Below are 24,503 nucleotides of genomic sequence, written 5' to 3'. Positions count from 1 at the left end.
GACCGGCCACGCCGGGGCTTACCCTCCAGTTCCAGGTTCAGGGTGCAGGAGGTGTCCGGGCGTCTCTCCCCCGGCTCTTCTGGCGACAGTCCGTGGCGCGAGGCCGGATCGGGACCGCGGGGCTCAGAGTTGTACCAGCGGGTCCGGCGACCGCGTCTCTTCCAGGGGGCCGGCCGCGGCCACAGTAGAGCGGGGGCCCGCACGGGGAACGAAGGCACCAGGAACAGGCGTCCGGGCGAGCTAAGACTCCGGGAAAGCAGCGGTGCGGTCCGCGCGGCGTAACACACGTTGCACCTCAAAAATCGGTCATGTATCTGTCGTCTGGAAACGTCGGTAAACATTTGATGAGCACAATTCCATCCTCACCGTCTCCAGTCTGTGGCCCCAAAGCGATCGCCCAACCGTCCCTGCTCTGACGGGCTGTTAGGTGTCTCATGCCCCTTCTCAGGCAGTCCCTGGGCTCAGTACAGGTCCGGGCCCTTCCTCACTGCCGCACCTGACACAGTGCAGCCAGGCTCACTGCCTTTCGCGGGCCAGTCTGCCGCCTCATGGGCAGTCAAGGGATGCAGGAGCCCCGCAATACCTCCGGGCCTCCGTTGGCAGTTCTCCTGTTGGAGTCAGAGGCTTCCCAGGCAACCGCCTCCGTAGCAATGCAACCGGGCCCTCAGGCAAACAGGGGCACACCGGCCACGACTTCGCCCGTCCCCCTGTCGATCACCCGCTCCGGCGGGCAGGAACACCACCGCCGATGTCGCACTGCAGTCCCCGGCACTGGTCACCGGCCCTCTCTCCACCCCCAGCCTCAGCCTCGCGGCTCGGCACTGCACCGCAGCAGTCTCCGACACGGACCGAGGACAAAGGAGGGGATAAGAGGGAAAGGGGGGAGAACCGACACGGCCCAACCGGCACCCGCCCCTCACCACTCCTGTCACCCTCAGCCCGAGGGCATTCCGCAGCTCTCTGACGATGCCTCCTTCACTTCTCGGAGCTCAGGCTGCCGCCATTTTGTCCGCGACTGGGTCTCCGATCCTCGCAGCGTTTCTCGCCGCTACGTGCCAGTATTCATCAAAACAGGCCGATCAGGGCAAGGGTATTATCTTTCGGCACTCAGCCCGTGGTTTTGGGGACAGGATCGTGCGGGTGAGCGAAGGATTGAAACAGGATCAGTTGTCAGCCATCGGAGCTCCGGTCGGACACGTCTAGTCCGCCATGCTGCAGGCCACGCCCCCCCATTTTTATCAATTTTGGTTTCATGAAGCTTGAAGGAAAGCTAATAAATGTGTGTGTAGGGCCTTGCAGGCCAATCCAAGGGATAGTGAGTCAATTGCCTTGTGTAGAAGTGTTTATAAGCAGGCTATAAGTAAGAGGAAATGCTTCCAACAACCTAGTGTGTGACAATATCAGCTCAGAGGAATGGGTGGCCTCTTTTTTAGTAAAGTCTACCACCCACCTGACTTAGTCCTTGATGCCATAGAATAGTTGGTGCCAATCCTTCCTCTTAGTTTTGAGGTTTCTTTCTAAAAAGTGGCCGAAGCTATTCGAGCCAGTCCTGTGAATAAAGCCCCAGGCCCAGCTGGAGGTGTGCACCCATAGGAACGAATGATGCCAACTCAGCCTTTACAAATGGCCTGCCGAAGTCCTGTTGCACAGCAAACATCGTCCCCATTTTAAAACGAGCATTGGCATAGCCAATAGGTCTCGCCTTTGGGACCTTATAAGTATTTAGCCATGCAACAGTTGCATAACTAAATACTTATAAGGTCCCAAAAGCGAGACCTATTGGCTATGGCAAGCGGCCGTGCGGCCGCAAAAGTGATTGCAATCCCGATCAAACATCAGCACGCGCGCCCGCGCACATGCACTGTAGCTCTAGGCTGGCCTGGTAGCACTTTTTGGAGCCCTCTCAATAAGTCTCGCCAGACCAGCGCATGCGCTGGGTCAGGCGAGACCTAAAAAGGAAATCATGCATCCCTTGTTTTTACAAAATGACAATTCCCCAGCACACGTGATATATAGACAGCACTTTCAAATGTTATTCATATGTAATTTCGGACAAAACAATATATTCAAATTATTTCTTTGGTCTTAATTTCTTTCTTCAAGCTTTTGTAAGTGAATGCTCCCAAGCCTGCAAGTATTTCGTCGCCTCCGTATGTTGGTACATGCGACTTTTTCAAGGCTTCAAAATTCACTTAAACCGAAGTGTCAAATGTGGCGATGAAATTGTCATTTTGTTGTGTTGCTTAGGCCACAATCTTTAGAGAGGCTGGTGGTTCTCTTGACCTTTCAGCACCGTAGTTACAATAGATAGGAATACTATATTTTAGTTGGTGGACATTTTATTTTTATTATTTATTAATGGGCTTGGCTCAATCTTAGCTAGTAAGGGGATGGTCAGCCATCCCTCTCCTTCATGCAAATTACACAGTTTTAAGGTCTAGAACATTTATTGAGCTCCAAATACTTTTAGCTACCTTTCCTTTCTTTATGGATGGCGTAGGCCTGGCCACCAATAGTAAATAAATGTTTGAACTTTTTTATGCCTTGTGGCCCAAAGAATCTTAAGTCATGATGCATTGCGCTCCAGGATACCCCTATTGCAAGAACACATTAATTTACTTCTCTGCGGTCTCATTTGAACCCAGGGGTCCTGAGCTCCTTTCCTGGCCCAAAGAAGATTGACGTGTTGCACCTCCATTGCCTTTTTATTTAGCCTGGCCTCTAAAATTAGAGAAAAAACCCTATTGCAACACTCATAAAAATTTACAAAAAAAGATAGTGCATTCACTTATGGCTCTGGGTTGTGGGGCTAAAAAGCTGCGAAATGTCTGTAGGATGAGGCAAATAGAGTATGCAGGCACATCCTTTGTGTCCCATCTAGGTCTCCAACAAATGCTGTCCATGAAGAATTTAGGCTGCCGTTCATCGAAGACTGTATTAATCTGGCCCCTTTAAGGTTCTGTTGTTTCATCTGTTGCACTTTGGAGGCTACATTTTAATACGGAGATCATTATGGTTTGGCTTTCTTGCGTTCGGGATCATGATGTCCCTTGGTCAGGATTTATTAAGGATGTATTTTAGAGAGACCTTATATTTTTATCAAATCCTGACAATTTATCTGTTTCGCACAAATACTGGGTTAAATCAAGTTTGATGGAAGTCAGGAAGTGGAAAGAGAGCGGATAGAATTAGGGATTGAATTACTGGTGAACTACAAATAAGAGTATTTATTGATCCAGGCTTTTCCAGGGTTGGAGCCATATCTCAATATTGTGCCTAATACCTGGGACAAAGTACTCCAGACCATATGTAGGTTTGATCTGATTAGATGTCCGGTTCCTTTCCCTTAGGCTAGTTTGACCCAAAAGCTATTCTTATCTACCCTTGCGATGAGCATTCCTTGCATGCTCTGGCTCACTTTATATTCTTTTGCAAATGTTATCATAGTTATACCCAAAGGTTTTTAATTCTGTTACTTGGGAGTACCTTGGTGATTAGATGCACCCCGGTGTTATTATATTTACTGATGCTCCCCACACATGAGTTGTGTTGTCACTTTTCTGAATATTGGTCTTCGAAGATGGTCTTTATTGTTTTAGATTGCTTGATATCTACTTTAAGCTTAATTTGTATATTAACTGAATTTGGACTTGCTATTTATTGTCTTTTTATATTATTGGCGTGGTGTACTTTTAAGATTATTTCTTTTATTGATCGAATAAAGCGGATTAACTTATTTTATGGGTAAGAACTACTTATTTTAATGTATGTGGAAAAAACTGCCAGAAGGAGAAAAAAAATACAAATCGGTTTACTTAATTGAACATTCTGTTAGAACGACCCTAAAATTGAACCTGTTTTTTTCCGCAAGAAGCCATACCACACCAATGATGGAGTGGAATAATTGTTTTGTAAGATTTTTCTGTGTGATGACTTACTGAGTTAAGTAGTTGCTGTGGACATCATCTTTGACATGAATTTGAATTGAGCAAAACTGCAATTTGCTTCCTGTACTTTGGAGGTTGGGGAATGGAGGACTATTAAAATGAGTAATAGTAACACCCGTTATTCAGTGCTTCGAAACTGCGTACACTGATATGAAGCACTGTGTAAAAACACAATTTATTATAAACAAAACATTTCTTCCAGACTTTTTGCCTGTCTGTGCTGTCTCAGTCCGAAGAGTTCTTGCCACCAACAAAGCACAGTAAAAGGCATTGGTGCTGGGCTTGTTGGGTTTCATATTGTCGACTGGCCTCTCTTCTGTACTACAGTTCTGACCTAGTTGTGCTTTCTTACTCTTCGTATGTCTTCTGAGCAGCAATTGCTCCGACATCCTCTGTTTATAGACTATATCGTTTGCATCATTGATTATAGCTAATAACTATATATGTCATCACAGGAGTTTGTTGATAATCAGAATTTTTCCATGATTAAAGTATTCAACATATACGCCAAATTCACAGATACTAAAGAAACTGTGTTGATGATGCACCTACCTGTCTCCCAATCGTTGAATCCGCAACTCTCTGATTATGAGAAGATCTCAATGAAGGATTCTAAGAATATGACATTAAAATCTCACTCAGGCTTTCCTTTGAGCCTATGCCCACCACAAAGGGGCATCTCAGTCCTTGAACCCGCAGATCAACTTCCTCTTTAACCTTTTCCTTGAGTCTTGCATAGTGCCAGTGTGTTGGAAGGAGGCATTAGTCCTTACTTTCTTATAAAAAAAATGTTTTTTAAAAACAACTTAGACCCCACATGTCCATCCAACATTAGACCTGTCTCTCTTCTCCCTATCAATGGAAACGTGCTGTAATCCCTGGTCAATCTCCAGATTACCATTTTCTTTGAGGAGACTAAAATCTTGTATCCTCTGCAATCAGGCTTCCACAGTGTTGCATGACATTCTCCAGCAACGGCTGGAATTGCAGGAATTGTCAGCACTGTGTGTAAATGTTTAAAATCCTTCCACTCCAACCGAAAGCAAGCAATTCATCCCCCTCCTTTTACCTCGGGTTATAGAGAGTTTATATGGGGTGGGCAGCTGGAGCTGAAGTCTCTTCAACATCTATATGGCTACCCTTGCAGTCATTGTTTAAGCTTAAGGCTTCAATGTGGTGTTAAATGCTGGTGACACCAAGTTGACATTTCCTTCAAATTTGTGGTTGTCTCTGTCTCCGCAAATTTTTAGGGCTGCCTATCAGCAGTGGCAGAATGGATGCATAAAAGCTGTCTCTGCTTAAATAAGGAAAAATCTGAGATTTTAATATTTGGTTCATCCCCCCTATTAGACCTGTCTGATCTTTGGCCTGTGATCATTCACACACTGATTACATCAAGACCCGATTATGTCAAAGGGCCGCTTCTTGGATTTCCTCACGCTCTGACAGATTGACTACAGCGGGTTCACAACGCAGTAGCCAGATTGGTTTTAAATATTCTGGAGTAATTTGAAAATCCTTTATTGGTTTACCATTAACCAAAGAATAAAATGTAAATCTTTGATGATAACTTTTAGGGCCACCCAAATGAAAGGCTTGACGCATGTCTGCAATAATATTAAAAGATCCAGTCCTCACACAGCACTTCGCTCAGCCAATCTCAATTTGCTGTGCATTCCTAAAATCAACAAATCGCGAGCAGGATGTCGCACCTTTTCTTATTGGCCCCAAAACTTTAGAAACGTTCTCACTGAGCATATTAGGAGCACAACTTCAGAGGATTCTTCAAGACCCTTCTGAAGACCCACCTCTTTAGAGAGACCAGAGTTGGGCCGGTCCTCGTATCCCTTAGCCTCTACTTTCTGCGTCTTACTATTACCTAGCGCCGGGATGGTCCTTTTAGAGCAGCTGTCACACTTTATACATTTTATTCATTCATTCATTTTTTTCCAGTGTGATGGTTGGGAAAAGATATGACAAAGTAGTGAAGTCCCAGACACGAGACATGTACAGTACCTGTGTTGTACTTCTGAGTGAGTTCAAGGGTCCCACATACTCTCATTTCTCACCGCCTGGTCTCCGAGTATTAAGATTATTGTAATTAGTTCTGACCTATGGTGACCGGTAGTAACGTCTAGGAAAATACATGTTTTTGAAATGGTTTAATTATTTTGGGAGTATTGGTGCATGTTTTATACCTGGGGCAAATGGTGTGCATCAGTGTAAACCTGTTCTTTTACTGTCAATGACGCCAGGGATTGGAGGCATGGGTAGTGACTCACCGGTGGGTCAATAATGGAGATTGGAAGATATAGTGGCAGCCAAAGTGAGTGCAGAGCACTTTGCTAGACAATATAAAGGTTACTAGTAAATCGCATTCGTAAAGCTCTGCATAATAGTATTTGTCTGGCTGTTGTTTATTCCCCAAGCTAAACAGGAGGGATTCTTTAAAAATGTATATTTTACATACCTTTTACTTTACTTTATTTTACTTACCTTTCCACTGCTACTAGCTGTGCTGGAGTTCGATCCTGACGCTGGAGGAAGCGTCTTGAGGCTCACAGCTAGCGCTTTGTAAGGCGCTACCTTTCGCCGGACCCGCTTCTCGGGTCCCGCTTCACGGTGCTGTGGTTTGCTGAATCCTGGACACATCGCACTGAGGGCTTTTGGTAGACAGGGCTGCGAGCGAGAATACTGCAGGACTCCAACTTCCAAGAGTCCCTGCTGTTTCCTTCACCCAATCCACCTGGTGACGCTCTCCCTGTAGGCCACGCCCCCTTGCAATCAGTGAAAAGATTCTGGACTTTGAACCCCGGCGGTTACCTTTCCACTGCTACTAGCTGTGCTGGAGTTCGATCCTGACGCTGGAGGACTGAGGAAGCGTCTTGAGGCTCACAGCTAGCACTTTGTAAGGCGCTACCTTTCGCCGGACCCGCTTCTCGGGTCCCGCTTCACGGTGCTGTGGTTTGCTGAATCCTGGACACATCGCACTGAGGGCTTTTGGTAGACAGGGCTGCGAGCGAGAATACTGCAGGACTCCAACTTCCAAGAGTCCCTGCTGTTTCCTTCACCCAATCCACCTGGTGACACTCTCCCTGTAGGCCACGCCCCCTTGCAATCAGTGAAAAGATTCTGGACTTTGAACCCCGGCGGTTACCTTTCCACTGCTACTAGCTGTGCTGGAGTTCGATCCTGAAGCTGGAGGACTGAGGAAGCGTCTTGAGGCTCACAGCTAGCGCTTTGTAAGGCGCTACCTTTCGCCGGACCCGCTTCTCGGGTCCCGCTTCACGGTGCTGTGGTTTGCTGAATCCTGGACACATCGCACTGAGGGCTTTTGGTAGACAGGGCTGCGAGCGATAATACTGCAGGACTCCAACTTCCAAGAGTCCCTGCTGTTTCCTTCACCCAATCCACCTGGTGACGCTCTCCCTGTAGGCCACGCCCCCTTGCAATCAGTGAAAAGATTCTGGACTTTGAACCCCGGCGGTTACCTTTCCACTGCTACTAGCTGTGCTGGAGTTCGATCCTGACGCTGGAGGACTGAGGAAGCGTCTTGAGGCTCACAGCTAGCGCTTTGTAAGGCGCTACCTTTCGCCGGACCCGCTTCTCGGGTCCCGCTTCACGGTGCTGTGGTTTGCTGAATCCTGGACACATCGCACTGAGGGCTTTTGGTAGACAGGGCTGCGAGCGAGAATACTGCAGGACTCCAACTTCCAAGAGTCCCTGCTGTTTCCTTCACCCAATCCACCTGGTGATGCTCTCCCTGTAGGCCACGCCCCCTTGCAATCAGTGAAAAGATTCTGGACTTTGAACCCCGGCGGTTACCTTTCCACTGCTACTAGCTGTGCTGGAGTTCGATCCTGACGCTGGAGGACTGAGGAAGCGTCTTGAGGCTCACAGCTAGCGCTTTGTAAGGCGCTACCTTTCGCCGGACCCGCTTCTCGGGTCCCGCTTCACGGTGCTGTGGTTTGCTGAATCCTGGACACATCGCACTGAGGGCTTTTGGTAGACAGGGCTGCGAGCGAGAATACTGCAGGACTCCAACTTCCAAGAGTCCCTGCTGTTTCCTTCACCCAATCCACCTGGTGACACTCTCCCTGTAGGCCACGCCCCCTTGCAATCAGTGAAAAGATTCTGGACTTTGAACCCCGGCGGTTACCTTTCCACTGCTACTAGCTGTGCTGGAGTTCGATCCTGACGCTGGAGGACTGAGGAAGCGTCTTGAGGCTCACAGCTAGCGCTTTGTAAGGCGCTACCTTTCGCCGGACCCGCTTCTCGGGTCCCGCTTCACGGTGCTGTGGTTTGCTGAATCCTGGACACATCGCACTGAGGGCTTTTGGTAGACAGGGCTGCGAGCGAGAATACTGCAGGACTCCAACTTCCAAGAGTCCCTGCTGTTTCCTTCACCCAATCCACCTGGTGACGCTCTCCCTGTAGGACACGCCCCCCTCTACACCCAATCTATATCAAACGGGTCACTGCTCCGCGGCGCGGGAGCGCGCGGGAAGCACCCGGGAGAAGCCCGGGACAAGGGCGGGCCCTCTGAGGCCCTCAGAGGCACGAGAAGGCTAGGCTAGGCCAGTCCCCTAACATCTGTCTATCCGCATACTGTTCGGCCAGAGTACCCCCACCTGTCTTGCGACCTCCTCGCCCCATCTGAGAAATGTTTTAGAATGTTTACAACAATCTGAGAGGTTCTGTAGACATAGATTATCAGGCCTAGGATTAGTTCATTAAATTTATACCTTAGAGAAAACTGCCAAGTATTTCAGCCTAGATGCACTAAATAGTAATTTCCCCTACACTTTTTTTATCGTTTCTCATTGTTTGTTTGTGATGATGACAAAGAAATTAAGGTCTGGGAGAATACTGGTAGGAAGATCAGGCTCAAAAACCAGATCGAATCCCCTCCGAAATAAGCTCAGCCAAGCCACTAATTTGAAAAGCACTTGCCAGCTTTTTAATCTTTGGGAAAGGGGTAAGAATAAAGCTATAGTGGCGGACAATATGTCGGAGGATATTAAGGACTCTGGAGCTATCCATTCAGACATATTACCCAATACTTCGAGAGAGATGCCTGAAAATAAAAAGGTAATTGTGGATAATAGTTCAGTAGTAACAAAAGTAGCACCTTTGTCCTCTGAGTGTGGTTCTTCTCCTCCCCTATTCTCTACAATGAAAAATATTATTGAACTGGTACCAGAAGTAGTCATAAAAACAAAGAAAGACATAGAACAAGATAACTTGCATATAGAGAAAACTTCACACGAAGAGGCCCATCATACAGTAAATATATCGCCAACAAAAGATTTTTTCAACAATGGTCTGTCTCCAATGGTCCTTGAGAAAGACCTATGTCAAAGGTACATAAAGACTGACCTGGTCAAAGCCGAGATGGACTTAAAAACCCCGGTAACATCGACCCATGCTGGCTTGCATCTTTACAGTAGTACCCCTTCCAAGTCCTCACACTCAAATTTTTCCCTAAGCCCCAATTTGAATCTGATTGGGATAAATGCACTACAATGTCAGGGGACAGACAAACCCATTTCTGATTTCCTCCATATATTAGAACACATATTGTCGTCCATTTTACAATTATTGGAAAAATTTGTGGGGGGATCTGACTGTGTACTTGATACAGTGACCCAAATTTTGAAAGTTTTATTGGGCACTCAAAAAGAGAAGGATGCAGTCCAAAAGAAGCAGTCCTCCTCCTCTGTAGTATCAGATGAGGTAGGAATAAAAGAACAATTATCTGTAGTTAATAATGTTCCAAATAGAGTATATGAGGATGTAAAAACAAGTGTTACCCAGCCATCCCCCACCCTATATTGTTCTTTAGTTAATGATCCAGAAATTAAATTTGGTGGGGAACTCCCTCCAAAAACTGGGAATGACCTTTTCCCTATTTTTAAGAAGCAACAGGGAGAAGGAGATAGAGAGGTGGATGCCACTCCGGTAGGGAATGGTAATAAAGGGAAGTCAGTGATAATAAAAAGGAACGGAAAAAATAAGAGGAAACTATTGAGACGGATAGAAAAAAATAGGCGGAGGAAAATCCTCTTTAGAAAACATCTTAATTCCCCCTTACACAATGAGGTATATCAAACTCAGGCGGTAGCTGAAAAGGATAATAACCCTGAAAATAAGATCATTAAAGAAAATATTGTGCCTCCGCCCCTGGCTACTCCAGCATTATTATCTACTCCCCCCCCCCCCCTCCCCATCATCAACAATTGACACAAATATCCTCTTCCAACAAGTTACCATCAATAGGGATATAATTGGGTCAAAAAATCCAACATTTTCAGGACAGGAGCAAAACCCCTCCGGCCAAGTAGCTCCAATACTTAACCCCCTAGCAACACCTTTCTTGGGAGTAGTTGCAAGAGGTGCACCGTTAATAGAGTCTAAGGAGAAAAGCATAGATACCGTATGGGTAGAATTTTCTCCCCTTTTTGATGCTGAATGCATTCTGAACAGATCCCTCCTGCTTAAATATTTTCAAGAATCTGCTAACTTGAAACTAATACAATCAGCCGATCTAGATAGGGTACAATTATTAAAATCAGAAGTGGGGATGATAACTAGGGTGAAGTTCCACTCCAAGTTAGTAGCCAATCTAATTCTGCAACGCTCAGAAGATCTGCAGAGCAGAGGAATAGATGTAATCCCGGTGTTGGGGCATACTAGACAAAACAATATCCTTAAATCCCAAACTCGCCAGAAGCCCCCCTTTTCTCTGTTGCAAGCAGCAACAGGTAGTATAAATAAGGTGGGTGAGCTTACAGAGTTAAAAATATGCAAGTCTAAGGATTCTCGTTTAGTATCCTATGCTAACCCTACCTTGCCATCTTATCAATCTGATATCGGAGAGGAAAATGTTCAATGGAATTGGCTTCCCAGAGTTCTTGCAGAAAGATCCCTAAATAAACAACTATCTAATTCGCATCTTTAGCAAAGAATTATTTATAATATCCTGGAATGCAGCCGGTTTAAAAAACAGTCCGGAGAAAACGGCATTCCTTCTGTCCCTGGAGGCAAATATAATATGCCTCCAGGAGACATGGTGTACCGATAAAATTCAAATAGGGAAAGATTATTATGTATTGGAAGGTAGCGCCACCCCGAACAAAAAAGGACATGCCAGTGGGGGGATAGCTTGCCTCTTATCGAACCGAATAAATTGGAACTATGTGCACTATATGGATCCGAGTAAACTCTTCCAAGTAGTAACCTTATTTGAGTCTGGCAATCCTAAAACTGGCAATCGTCTGGTTCTGATAAATGTCTATATACCACCGGAAGCTGGTTTTAATGCAATCTTAAAAAAGGTTTTCTTGCATAGCCAGAGTATCAGGGAGAAAGATCCAACGGCGGCTATAATTTTAGTCGGGGACCTGAATTGCAAGATCTCCAACTCAAGCATAAACTTATTCTGTGATAAACTTAGAGAAGAAACTCTCCATATTCCTCGGGCAGCGTTTCCTGAAAATATAAAAACAAATAAACGTGGCAAACTTTTACTAAATGAGTTGGCAGAAATGGATGGGATTATTGCAAATGGGAGACTCCCCTCGGATTCCCCGGCTAAGTTCACGCATAAATCCTACCAAGGGGAATCGATTCTTGATTACGTAATAATGGGGTCCCAATCATTTGAGTTATTGAAGGATCTCGATATTATTTTTTTTTTTTTTTTTTTTTTTTTTAAATTTTTATTGAACAATAATTCGGTTACAAGCACGGGCCTACAACCACCAGGGCCGGCCGCTAGGTACAGAATGAAATATACATTTATCAAGGCTGCAGTCAAGTCCCGGGGCGCAGCCCCGTAGTGGCTCCGGATAGTTCTAAAGGAACAGGAGACTTAAGTCCAACAGACACAAAAACTAAAAGAGAAACAAAAGGCGAGGCATAAGGGCAAACAGTGCGGGTCAGGCTTCCTCCGGGGAACTCCAGTGCAGACCATTAGGCAGTCGGCAAAAGGAAGGAGTACCGGGAGGCTGGGGACGGGGGGGGGGGGGGTCAAGGGAGATGAACGTCCATATGTAGTTATTACAAAAGGTGCCAGGAACCATCAAGGGTCAGGGGGACATGGCGATATCGGTGTCCACCAGGGGGGGCGTACAGATACCCCCGCGATATGCATTCCATTGCCCCCAGATTCTACCCCATGCCCCCGGCTTACCACGGGCCACATACACCGTCTTCTCCCTGAACATACACCAGTCCATATTCTCCTTCCACACTGACACGGTGGGCGGCCGTTGGGCGCCCCAAAGCTGCGCTATATCTCTCTTGGCAATCATGTTCCCCAGGGCCGCCCACCGAGTCTGAGCCGCGCTGTAATCATTGGGCTCCCACACATTCAGGACACAGCGACGCACCTCCGGCAGCAGCACAACCCCAGTGACCTGTCCCATAATCGTATGGACCCGGCGCCAGTAGTCCGCCACCTCGCGGCACTCCCACAGGATATGGAGAAAGGTGGCGCTGAGCCCACAACCCCGCCTACAGAGCCCGTCGTCGGAAAATCCCATCGAGACCAAGCGAGGACCCGTCACATACACCCGGTGAAGAATCTTGAGCTGTACCAACCGGAGACGGGCTGGAATGGCGACCTCCTTGGGGGACGACAGTGCAGACTGCCAGTCCTCGTCGTCCAATTCCACCCCATCCCCCATCCAAGCCTCCCGGAGGCGCACAAAGAGGTCAGCCCGATGATTAATCAGTTTTTTATAAGTTAAAGAAATGGTACTGTCAGGGACATGTCCGTCAAGTATGCGGTCCTCGAGGGGCGAGGAAACCGGGATCTTGGTCCCCTCCCCAAAGACCGAGAGCAGGGCGTGTCGAACCTGGGCATAGCGGAAGAACTCCCTGTCCGTAAGCTCGTATTCGGCCTGGAGCGCCGCGAAAGTCTTAACCGTGCCCTTATGCCACAGGTCTCCCACTTTGCTGATACCAATCGTATCCCACTGGTCAAACCCCTTCGTAGTCCAGAGGCTGCCCAGGCGGTCGGAGGCAAACAAAGGAGTAGCACATGTTAGTCGCTCACTCCAGCCCGTGGCCGCAGTGGCAGCCCTCCAGGTCCGCACCGCAATCTTAGTAGGACCCGTAAGGGTCCGGCCAGCCGAGCGGGAGTAAAGTGCCCTGTTATAGTTCCCGCCGGGAAGCAGGAACTTGTCCATCTCATACGCCGGATTCAAGCCAGGCGCATACGTGGCATGGTTAATGGCCGATAGCTGCGAGGCCCAATAGTACCTGCGAATGTCAGGAAGCGCGATGCCCCCGTCGTACCAGGGGAGAGTAAGCTTAGCAAGAGCAATACGCGCCCGCCCGTCCCACACCAGTCTCCTCTGCAGGCTCTCCACCTCCCGAAAGTAGGCCACCGGGATAACGTCGAAGGAGTTCTGGAGTGCATAGAGGAACCTGGGAAGGGACATCATTTTGAACAGCGCGGCCCGACCCAGCGGGGACAGGGGCAGCCTGCACCACCGGGCCGTGTCCTCCCGCAATCGCCGGAGTGGACGCAGGAGATTCTGCTCATAGCGAGCCACCGGGTCCAGCGAAACGTATATCCCCAGGTACTTAAAGCCGCTCAGAGATATTTGGATCGGAAGCCGAGGCGGCAGGAGAGGAGGACCACCAGAGATGGGATAGACGCAGGATTTAGACCAATTGATCGTGAGACCCGAATTGTTCCCAAAGGAAGTCAGAACGTCAAAGAGGACGTTGAGCGACTGCCGCGGTGAGGTGAGATACAGGAGAATATCGTCCGCATACAGCGAGACCCGATCTTCGAAGCCCGGGGCCCACCGGATCCCCCTAAGCGAGGGCTCCCAGCGGAGCCAAGCAGCGAGTGGCTCCAGGGCGAGAGCAAAGAGCAAAGGGGACAACGGGCACCCCTGCCTCGTGCCCCTGCCGAGGGCGAAGGGCCGAGAGACGCGCCCATTCACCACCACCTGAGCCATGGGTCCCGTGTAAAGAAGCTTCACCCAGCCAATAAATCCTTCCCCAAAGCCAAATTTAGCCAAGACAGCCCAGAGGAATGGCCACTCGATGGTGTCAAAAGCCATCGTGGCATCCAAAGAAACCAGCACGGCCGGTTCGGAGAGGAGCTCCGCCCTGGCCAGGGCGCCATGAAGACGCCGCAAGTTAAGAGCGGTGTTGCGGTGCGGGATGAAGCCGCATTGGTCCGGATGAATAAGATCGCACACGACGCTCAACAAACGATTGGCAAGGACTTTCGCCAGGATTTTAGGCTCTGCATTTAGCAGTGAAATAGGCCGGTAAGAAGTACAGCGGTCTCGCGGCTTGCCCTCCTTGGGGATCACGACTATCGTGGCCAAACGCTGGTCAGCCGGAAGGGAACCCGCCGCGAGAGACTCACGGAACATGCGACTGAGGAAGGGCGCAAGCTTATCAGGGCGCAATTTATATAGCTCAATGGGCAGCCCGTTGGGACCCATAGCCTTGCCCGAGCGAAGGGAACGGATCGCGGTCGCTATTTCATCCGCCGACAAGGGGGCGTCCAGCCGCTCACGGTCCTCAACGGACAGGCCGGGCAAGGCAATATCCCTCAGTAGAAGGCGAGAGTCGTCCTCATCTCTGTCAGTCACTGGGGAGTACACAGCCCGGAGGTGGTCGGCGAAACATTCCACAATCTCATCCGGCTCAGTCACACACACACCTTCCGCAGCACGCAACTCCGGGACCACACGATTCACTCTCTCCTTTTTGTCCAGCCACGCAATCAGCTTTCCCGCCTTGTCCCCGGCGTCGTACAGTCTACCCTGCTGCTCCCTATACATAGTTTTGGCCGCGTCAGTGACCAGGGACCTATATTCAAACTGTTTCAGGCTAAGGGCATGGAGCCCGTCCGGAGTGACATTCGCCTCCAAGGCCGACTCCAGCCCCGAGATGTCAGTCTCCAGCCTCACCACTGCCTCACTCCTGACCTTCTTAGCCACCACTATCTGGGAGAGGGCGTGTCCGCGGATCACGGTTTTAAAGGCTTCCCACAGGGACATTGCAGACGACACCGACCCCTCGTTATCAAGGAAGTATTGGTCCATAGCCTTAACCAGGCTGTCGCGAGTCGTAGGGTCTCGCAGGTACCATGGGTTAATGGGAGCGATCCACCCTGCAGACCGCGACCCGGTGTCAAAAAGAAGCCATAGCGGAGAATGGTCGGAGATACCCCGCGCCAGGTGCCTGACCTCTCTAATCCGACCAGTCTGCGCCGCGGGCATAAGGAAGTAATCTAACCTAGAGAGACTCCCATGCGCCCCCGAGTGAAAGGTGAACTGACATTGGGTCGGATGCATTAATCTCCAGCTATCCACCAGGCCGAAGGTCTCCAACATCCCACCCAGCCATGCCTGGGCAGCGGGGAGGGTCCTTGGTGGGTGACGATCCAGTTCACCCGAAACCACAGAATTAAAGTCCCCGCCCATGAGCAGGAGGCCGTCCGGAAGGTCAAGCAGCATTCGACCCAAGTCAGTGAAGGTGGAGTTCTGGAGGCCCGGGGGGACGTAGACTGAAACCAGGGTAAGGGGCTGCCCCTCCCACCTCCCAATCAAACACACATAGCGCCCTCTGTCATCAGAGACTATCTTAGTGATCTCCACCGGAAGGGAGGTTCGCAGGAGAATGCCCACCCCCCTGGAACCAGTTGTGAAACCAGAATGGGCTACGAGGCGATATCCCCCCCTGTTCATTGCATGACAAACATTACCAACCAGATGCGTCTCCTGGAGAAACACCACATCAGGAGTCAAACGACGCAAATATTGCAGCACTACACCCCGCTTGATACGGTCCCCCAACCCATTGACGTTCCATGACATAAGCCTCAACCCGTCCCCCCCCATCCCCTCCAATAGATCAAGGGTCCCCCAGCCTGCAGCACAGTTCCCAGATGTGAACAAAAATCAATACCTCGCCCTATAAACAAAAAACACACAACAAAACAACCCCTCCTCCCCCCCAACCCCACCCCAAGTCCAACTCCCCCCCACCCTGCACCCCTGCGGGCCAAAAAACCCCCCCAACTTGCAGTGTGCCTGTCGCCCCACTAACCCCATTCTACGAAAAGACCCCGGAGGAGGAAAGGGACCCGTCCCCGCCCGCCCCCCTCACAGGTCCTGGTGAAACACAATATACAAAAGAAGTAAGACCAAACTGAACAGTGCAAAACGCCAAAATCAAGGACCAAAAGTCATTCTAAAGGGGACCCGTCACCTGCGGTGCCCGCAGAGGGTCCGGGACGGCCACCTCCGTCCGGCAGCGAGTCCAGCCAGTCACTTGCGGCCACAGGAGAGTCAAAAAAGGCTGTCCGATCCCCATGTTCCACTCGGAGTTTTGCAGGGTAGAGCATCGAATACTTTAGGCCCAGCTCGCGGAGACGACGCTTCACCCCTTGGAATCCCATCCGCTGTTTCTGGACCAGTTGCGTGAAGTCCGGGTAAATATTGATGGTCGAGTTCTCGTGACGAACCGGGCCGTGGGTCCGTGAGGCCTGCAGAATAGCGTCGCGATCCCTGTAGTGGAATAGTTTGGCCACGATAGGCCTCGGGGGGGCCCCCGGCCGTGGCCGACCGCCCGGAACTCGATGGGCCCGCTCCACGGCAAAGAACTTACTTAGGCCAGCCGGGGACAACTGTTGCAGGATAAGTTCCTCGACCACGAGGTCAACCGGGCGGCCGTCGGAGGACTCCGGTACACCTATGACGCGGATGTTGTTGCGTCGGGCCCGTCCCTCGAAGTCCTCAAGCCGCCGGGCCATATGATCGTTGACCACCCTGATGTCTCCAAGCGCGGCCCGCAGATCCGACACCTCCACACCGAGGGTGGAGGTCCGTGTATCGAGGGCCTGGACCCTCTCGTTAGTTTTGGAGAGGTCGGCCCGGATCAGGGTGACATCAATCGCGACGGTGTCGATCTTACGGGCCAGGGCCTCGTATTGCGTGGCGATGGTTTCCCTGATGCCAGCGATGGCGCCCATAATGTCCTGCAGGGAAAGTTCCGTAGAGACGTTCGTGCCTCCCCCTGCAGCGTCCGGGGGGAGGCCAGCAGCGCCAGGGGACCCTCTGCCCTGGGTGTAGCGGTCCATGTTGTTGCTCTGGACCGCTCCCCCGCGGAGGGAGGCCTTGGTCTTGCGCCCCTCGGGACCCCCTTTGCCCCCCATGTGAACACGGTCACTCAAGGGGACCTCCAATCCAGAGGTGTAAGGGCACCAGCAAGAAGACCTCAAAATGTCGGTATAGGGGGTCCGAGGCGATAGGCACTCTAGTGGCAAGTGGAGGAAAACCTCGTGCAGAGGCCCAGGAAGCACCTCGCCACCCCGAGCGCACCCGCCAGCTGGTCTCCTGAAGTCCAAAACCGAAACCGAAAGTGGTGGATCGGCAACTGGCACCGCGCTGAAGCCCTGTTGTTCAATTGCAGCCCGGCCCCACGGGTCACCTTCACCCCGGTCACCTCCGTCGGGTGGGTCCCAAAAGTTCCGACGACGACAACTCAGGATTCCCAGGTCCGAGTTGATTTTTGAAAAGAGATATGTGCTCAGCTGGTCTTCATCTCCCAGATTCCATAAACCACATCAGGATATTCTCAGGATAAATTCCGAGGAGCAGAAAGGGTCCGGGGAGCCCTGTGCTCACGCGACCATCTTGGATGCGCGCTAGGCTCCTCCTCCGATCTCGATATTATTGATACACTGTTAAGTGATCACAGAATCCTCTCCATCTCGATGAATGTAAAGCCATCTAAATGTGATCAGTGGTCTCTGAATAGTGATCAAACAAATTTCGGTTCCAAATCAGGAAGGTGCTACTGGAACGCAAGGGCGTGTCGAAATTTGGAAGAAATGCTCGATGTAGCAATATCTGAGCTTCCTTCCTGGTATGGCTCTGAAATTGAAAATTTCTCTCTGTTCTTGAAGTCAGTGATAATAGGGGCAAAAAAGCTCAATAGGAAAAAGTCCTTTGGAATATTTACTAGCCCTCTGAGACTGCTTAACATAGAAATTAATAAATTAGTAAGGGCCCAATATTTAAATAGATCTGTTGCTATAGCACAAAAAATAACAATGTTAAAAAGGAAACGGAGAAGGCTATTAACCACATTACGCAAAGAAAAAGAGGATGCTATCTGGGTAAAAATAAGAGAAGCTGCTATTAACGGGGAAATGAGGCAATTTTGGTCCCTTATAGGTGAGGGGTGCGGACTGAGAACAAGCCCTTTACCCATCCCTATTGAGGAACAAATAAGGAGGGATTTTGTCTCTAATCTTTATGCAAGCAATAATACGGTGACCTCGCAAGTACGGCCAAACGAAATGAGCTTGTCTTTAGAGCCATTTACAGAAAAGGACATAGACTTAGCTATTGGAGAAATGAGGCACTCCGGGGCTATGGGCCCGGATGAATTGCCCATTAATGTACTAAAACAGAACAGGGCTAAATGGAGTATGCTACTCTGTCCAATTTTCAATATTTGTTTATCTAGAGGTAAGGTTTTACCCTCTTGGAAGGGAAGTATCCTGGTACCATTGTTTAAAAAGGGAGATCGTTTATCCCCTCAGAATTACCGCCAGATTGCACTGTTGGATGCAATCGGCAAAGTTTTTACAAGATGTCTGCTCAAACGAATAAATGATTGGGTGGAGCATTTAAATATTCTTCCTCTCGAGCAGACAGGTTTCAGGAAAAACCACAGTACCATGGACAACTTAACAGCCCTCCAGGTAATAACCGATAAATATGTTGGAGCCAGAAAGGGGAGAGTCTATGCGGCATTCATAGATTTCTCCACGGCCTTTGATAAGGTCGACCGACAAGTACTGTGGAGAAAGCTACATGCCCTGGGAATGCCTCATAGACTCTTATGCTTGATACAAGATTTGCACGATAACACGTGGTGCAGAGTGCTATTGGGGGGTGAAAGGGGCTTATCCCAGCTTATTCCATCGGCAAATGGCCTTAAACAGGGCTGTCTTTTAGCTCCTCTTTTGTTTTCCCTTTACGTTAGTGATCTCCCCCTTATCATATCTGCATGCGAAGGAATTTCCCCACGTCTGGGAGACAGATATATCTCTTGTTTAATGTATGCGGACGATATATTAATCCTAGACCTTACTCCAAAAGGCCTTAACAACCGTCTGCATTCATTATACGCATTCTCCGAAAACCATTTCCTGAAAATAAACATTTCCAAAAGTAAGGTAATGTGTATGGAGGGGCGAAAAAAACTGAAGTTGGAACACATTAGCTGGGAGCTGGGAGGCCAAAAACTAGAAAGAGTAAAATCATACGTATTTTTGGGTAAGGTTGTAAATAGCAACTTGAGCAACAAATCCCATATAGAAAATAGTTCCCGCAAGGCAAAGTCGCAGGGAAATGGGTTAAGAGCATTATACAAATCAACCGGTAAAAGACACTTTGGTTATTTGCTGGAGGCTTTCCGGGCAAAAGTCCCCCCAACTTTGCTTTACGGCATAGAACTCATCGACTTAGTCGAATGGGGTTTTTTGGACATTATCGAGGGTTCCCTCTTGAGAAGCTTAACTTCAGTTAATAATAGTTGCAGTGCAGCAGCCCTTCGTTTAGAATTCGGTCTAAGAAGTAGCTGGGCACAGGGTCTGGCAGGAGTCATTCGCTGGGTTATCTGTTTGGTCAAAGGAAAGCCAGCCACACTAAGATCCCTAATCACAAAAGAGTTGATGGGCCCACTAAAAGAGCATTCGATTCTTATAAAGAATTATAGGAAGGCCATTACACTCTTGGACTTAGAGGAAGCCACTCTTTTAGACCTTTCTATGCAACAATTAAAATTTACATTAAAACAAGCAACATGGAAGCTAAGCTACGAAAGGGATCGTAACTTGATTGTACAAAAGAAGGGGGCCACTCAAGCTGTTGATTCCTATTTGTTTAAACAAATACAACCTTACGCCTCCTGGAATATACCCCACGGTTTGCGCCGTTTTTGGCTGCTTCTTAGGCAGGATCTCCTTCCACTGAATAAGTTGTTGGCCAAATGGCATGGTATATCTAATATATGTAACCTTTGCAATATCTCAGTCCAAGACTCTATACATGTCCTGCTAGTCTGCCAGCATTAATGGCCCACCGTCGTCTGTGGGTAAAGCCTGTATGTATTCAGTTTGGTATTTTATCCGCAAGATCTCTGATAGATGCTATCTTCAGTCCCCCAAACGAAATTTTCTGTAACAGAATTTTTAACTTTTTCAAATGTTTTTTAGAATTGTATTAGATGAACGGTATGATAATCCGTACATTTTTTGCTAGAAAAAGTCGATTATATGTGGACTCATTTTATTATATTTTGGCTGATATTTTGTAATATGTGGATCTCCAAGGAGTTCCAAAATCATATTGAAATAAATAAAATAAATACCAAGACTTTTTATTCTTTTTTGTTTAAGGTTGGAGTGCCCATTCGACACAGCGGTTCAACTAGCAGCATATTCTTTACAAGGTAAGTTAACGCCTCTGCCAGAGGATTATGTTTTATATGTATACCTTGTCAATGAGGGGCTGAGGTGGTTTTAAAATGGTGACCCGATTGCTTCACTTGGTGATTTTATTGGTTTAAAACCACTTGAAAGAAAACCAGGAGGCATTATCCTTTTGAGTACCCAGAATGTATTAATTAGGCATTTTCAATCTGACAACTAAAGCTAGTGGGAAAAGTCTTCCTAATTACTTGATGTATTTTTACATTTCCCAGAAACAGGGTGATATTGGATCGTCAATACCTTATCAATTAATATTCTTATGCGGTGTTAGCTGGTCTTGATCTGTACGCTTAAAAAAAGATGCCATTTTCCTTTTCCAAGATGCTTTTTCTCTATTTGCTGTCATTTGCTGACTTAAAGGGATATCCTGTAATTCCGGTTGCTGCGGCAGTGAAATGCTTGCTCCTTCCATCCAACTAAAGAAACAAACATTTTAAAAACGTGTTTAAAACTCAAAGATGGCTGTTTTTTTGTGTGTGTGTGGGGGGTTTGTATTATTTTTTAACGTAGTTACAGGCCGGTGACCCTCTTATAGTGGCTAGGCCATGAAAATAGAAGGTTCCCATTCTCGGCGTGCACCCGTTAATCGAAGAGCTGTAGGGCACGTAGTGAGGTGGCGAGAGGCAAAGGAATTCTAGTCTGGACACAGTCAGTAGTGTGCCAAGTCGCTGTGAGCTTCTTTTCAGTGAGTGCCAGTGAGTGGGAGATTTGTTCCTTCGCTAGGACATGCCATAGTTTATTTAACCAAAGTGCTATTACAGGGCCCTTTTTTTTCCTCCAAAAGAGAGTGATAAGTTGTTTTGCTCATCCTGTTATGCAACTAAGGGTTTTTCAGTCAAAGCTGGTCATACCCTCTGAGTGGGTAGGTTTTTCAGTCAAAGCTGGTCATACCCTCTGAGTGGGTAGGTTTTTCAGTCAAAGCTGGTCATACCCTCTGAGTGGGCAGGTTTTTCAGTCAAAGCTAGTCATACCCTCTGAGTGGGCTGTAGGCCTAAAAGTAGTGAGACAGGGTCTGCCGCGTTGGGGTAGCCCACTGTGTCCCCAATGTGGTTTAAGATTTCTTTCCAGAATGTTTGGATCACTATGCAGGATCACCAGATATGCAAGAAATCTCCTGCCGCCTGGGTGCGTTGCCAACATAAGGAGGAGGTGGTGGGGAAAATTTTGTTGAGCTGAAGCGCCCTCAGGTGCATTATTGGTACATTATCCTGTATGCGTATTCCCTGTGAGGGATGCTTCTGTGTTTTGGGGGAGTCTCCATAATCCCTCCCACTGTTTAGTTGTTATGGGGATTCCCAGTGCGGTTTCCTACGGTGTGTTGTGGAAAGTTTCAAGTCTTGCATTGCCCAATATGTGTTGGAGATGAGGCCTTTTGTGTTGTCGTATGGGTGGATAATTGTCAGACGTGTGAGGGTTTGAGTAGCTGCTGGTGCTTTGAGGGGGTGGGGGGTGTAGGGGCCAGTGACGTAGTTGAAAGTATTGGAGGCGGGAGGATTCGGACAGATGATATTCAGTTTTGCATTGTTGATATGATTTAACGTTGCCCCCTTACCCGTGAACGGGTTCGCTTAGTTTTCAGCATTCGTCTTGCTACCAATTGGGGAACGAGGTTGGGGGCAAGTTCTGGATCCAAGCAGTCGGGGTGTTAAGGGTGGAGAAAACAAAATCTCTTAACTCATAGGTACATTGCATCCTGATTTTTAAGGAAACACGATTGGGCTGTTTATTCCTCTATAGCAGTCCTTGTTTTGCATTACGAGTACGAGTCTGGTTACCAGTTGCCTGGTACTGGTATCCTGTTGTAAATCTAAACCAGTACTGTCAAACTTCGAGTAAAACCCCCTGGAACTGCGGGAATGAGTTATACAAACGCCCTTCGCATAACGAGGGACCGTCGACATTGCACCGTCGCACAACGCTTGGCCGGACTGCGTGTTCTGGGGACCTGACAGTAATGTCTGTGTTGACTTCGTGGGTTTACTGAGGCGAGTGGGAAATAATTTGCGGCCACCTACTCTTTTCATCCGATTTTATTAGGTATGCGTGACCACTGTTAAATTTGAACCCTATTAGTGCGGTTCGCCCCCGGCCCCCGCGCCTTGCGGCTTTGTTGTCACTGTGCTGAGTTCGCTCGCTCGCTCTCGCAGCGAAGCCAGTAAATCACATTTAATTGCGGCCAAAAGTCATTAGCCAAGGCCCTGGCACGCACTTAGTCGTGTGATTCCCTTACACAATGGCACAGCGGAAAACAAGGTGACTTGAAGCACAGAATGGAGTCATGGAACGGAACACACATTACAAAACGTGGCTATGAAAGCTGCTGGAATTCGCAATTACCGAGCGGCGAAGGGTTTGTGTGCGAAAATGGCATTCTAAATGACTCTGGTCGGCTTACATTATATCATCAAAGAGGAGATTAAGTTATTGGCGTGTGACATTTTTTCAGTATAGCATTTATTTTCCAGAAACGTGAAATGTGCTCGTAATTCCAAACCTTGTTTAGCAAAGTCCCTCTAATCATCTTCTCTGGTTTGATACCAGCAGAGCAGATTGTTGTGTTTTTAAGCGACCTGGAAACGAAAATGGCGAGGGCCGAGTTGCTTTCGTATATGGTGACAGGTGCTGCGAGATAAAAATGAACTCCACAAGCTTCATTTTCTTTTGGATTGCTCATAAAATTAATTTGTATATCTGATAAGATTTTGGTCCTGATAGTTGCAAGCTGTCAGTAATGCTCTCCGATTAACACAATTTTAGGTAGCTTTTAATGAACATTCATATTAATCTTCTTTATTATGTTATTGTCTTGCAAATATAGAAAGAGCAAAGGAGTAACCATCAATAAATCTCTTTAGATGTGGCTTCGTTGTGCAAAGTTTCTTTAAGTGCAGTAACACGTGTCAGGGCGGCAAAATGTGAAGCTTCTCAAATGACTAACCGTGGGATGCTGGAAGTCTGCATTTTCTTTGACAGCTTTAGACCTGCTGGTACCAGAAAGCGTCAGCAACTAGTATTTAACAAACTGAGGTATCTTACTAACTTATGGGCCTCATAATTTTTAGCCATGTCAATCAGGATTTTATGATATTCTTCTTATCGAAGGACTCTTATTTAGGAGATTATTCAACATTTATTTATGGTTTCTTTCTAAGGTTTTCGGACTTTTCAGTGCGGGAAATCTTGTGCACACAAAACACCGGTCTCCTTCTCTTGGTCAAATGCTCATCTAACTTTTCCCTGTAATGTGGTGTTCTTCTTTTCTTCACTACCACCAGTGCTTTAAATGGGCTGGTACGGAGTACCAGCCCTTTTATTTTGAGAGGGAGAGAGTGCCAACACTTTTCAAGAGTGATGTAATACTTTTAACTTGAGAGTACCAGCACTTCTCAGAAACAAGCAGGTACTGTGGTACAGAGTACCCGCACTTCTATTTTTCCATTTCAAGCACTGATTACCACATACCGTGTTATACTTGTTCCTCCTTTTTAGGTCTCGCCTGACCCAGCGCATGTGCTGATCTGGCGAGACTTATTGAGAGGGCTCCAAAAAGTGCTACCAGGCGAGCCTAGAGGTACAGTGCATGTGCGCGGGCGCGCCGCGCTTTACCGCGATTACTTCTACTTTCGCGGCCGCTTTGATGTTTGATCGCGATCACGTTCACTTTCGCTGCCGCTTTGCATAGCCAATAGGCCTCGCTTTTGGGACCTTATAAGTATTTAGTTCTGCAACTGTTGCATGGCTAAACTCTTATAAGGTACCAAAGATGAGACCTATTGGCTATGCCAATGCTTGTTTAAGGTTTGTTTTCAGAACAGTTCAAGTATGGACAATACACTAGCAAATCCCATTTTATGATGGCCGCTAAACATCTCTCGCTCACTAACAAAGCACAGTTTGCAACACAGTGCCCGGGAGACGCATTACACTGGTTTCTGCATCACTTAGGGATCATGCTTTTCTTTTGTATTGGAGTGTGGCACAGCTTTTATCATATCTCCAGTTTCTCCAGC

At 48.0% G+C, this 24,503-nt stretch overlaps 1 protein-coding gene across 2 annotated transcripts in view; it reads left to right on the top strand.

Annotated features, from left to right (window-relative positions):
* EPB41L5 (erythrocyte membrane protein band 4.1 like 5) overlaps nucleotides 1–24,503 on the top strand; it is an 851,839-nt gene that overhangs the window by 349,914 nt on the left and 477,422 nt on the right. For both annotated transcript variants that reach the window (XM_085645978.1, XM_085645979.1), the window contains exon 7: nucleotides 20,401–20,453. In XM_085645978.1, coding sequence (XP_085502104.1) covers nucleotides 20,401–20,453 — 53 coding nt within the window. The remainder of the gene's footprint in view (nucleotides 1–20,400; nucleotides 20,454–24,503) is intronic.

Source organism: Triturus cristatus, chromosome 3_1, assembly GCF_964204655.1.
Source record: "Triturus cristatus chromosome 3_1, aTriCri1.1, whole genome shotgun sequence".
NCBI lineage: Eukaryota > Metazoa > Chordata > Amphibia > Caudata > Salamandridae > Triturus > Triturus cristatus.
The sequence above is the reverse complement of the archived record's forward strand: the minus strand, read 5'-3'. Positions and strand labels throughout refer to the sequence as shown.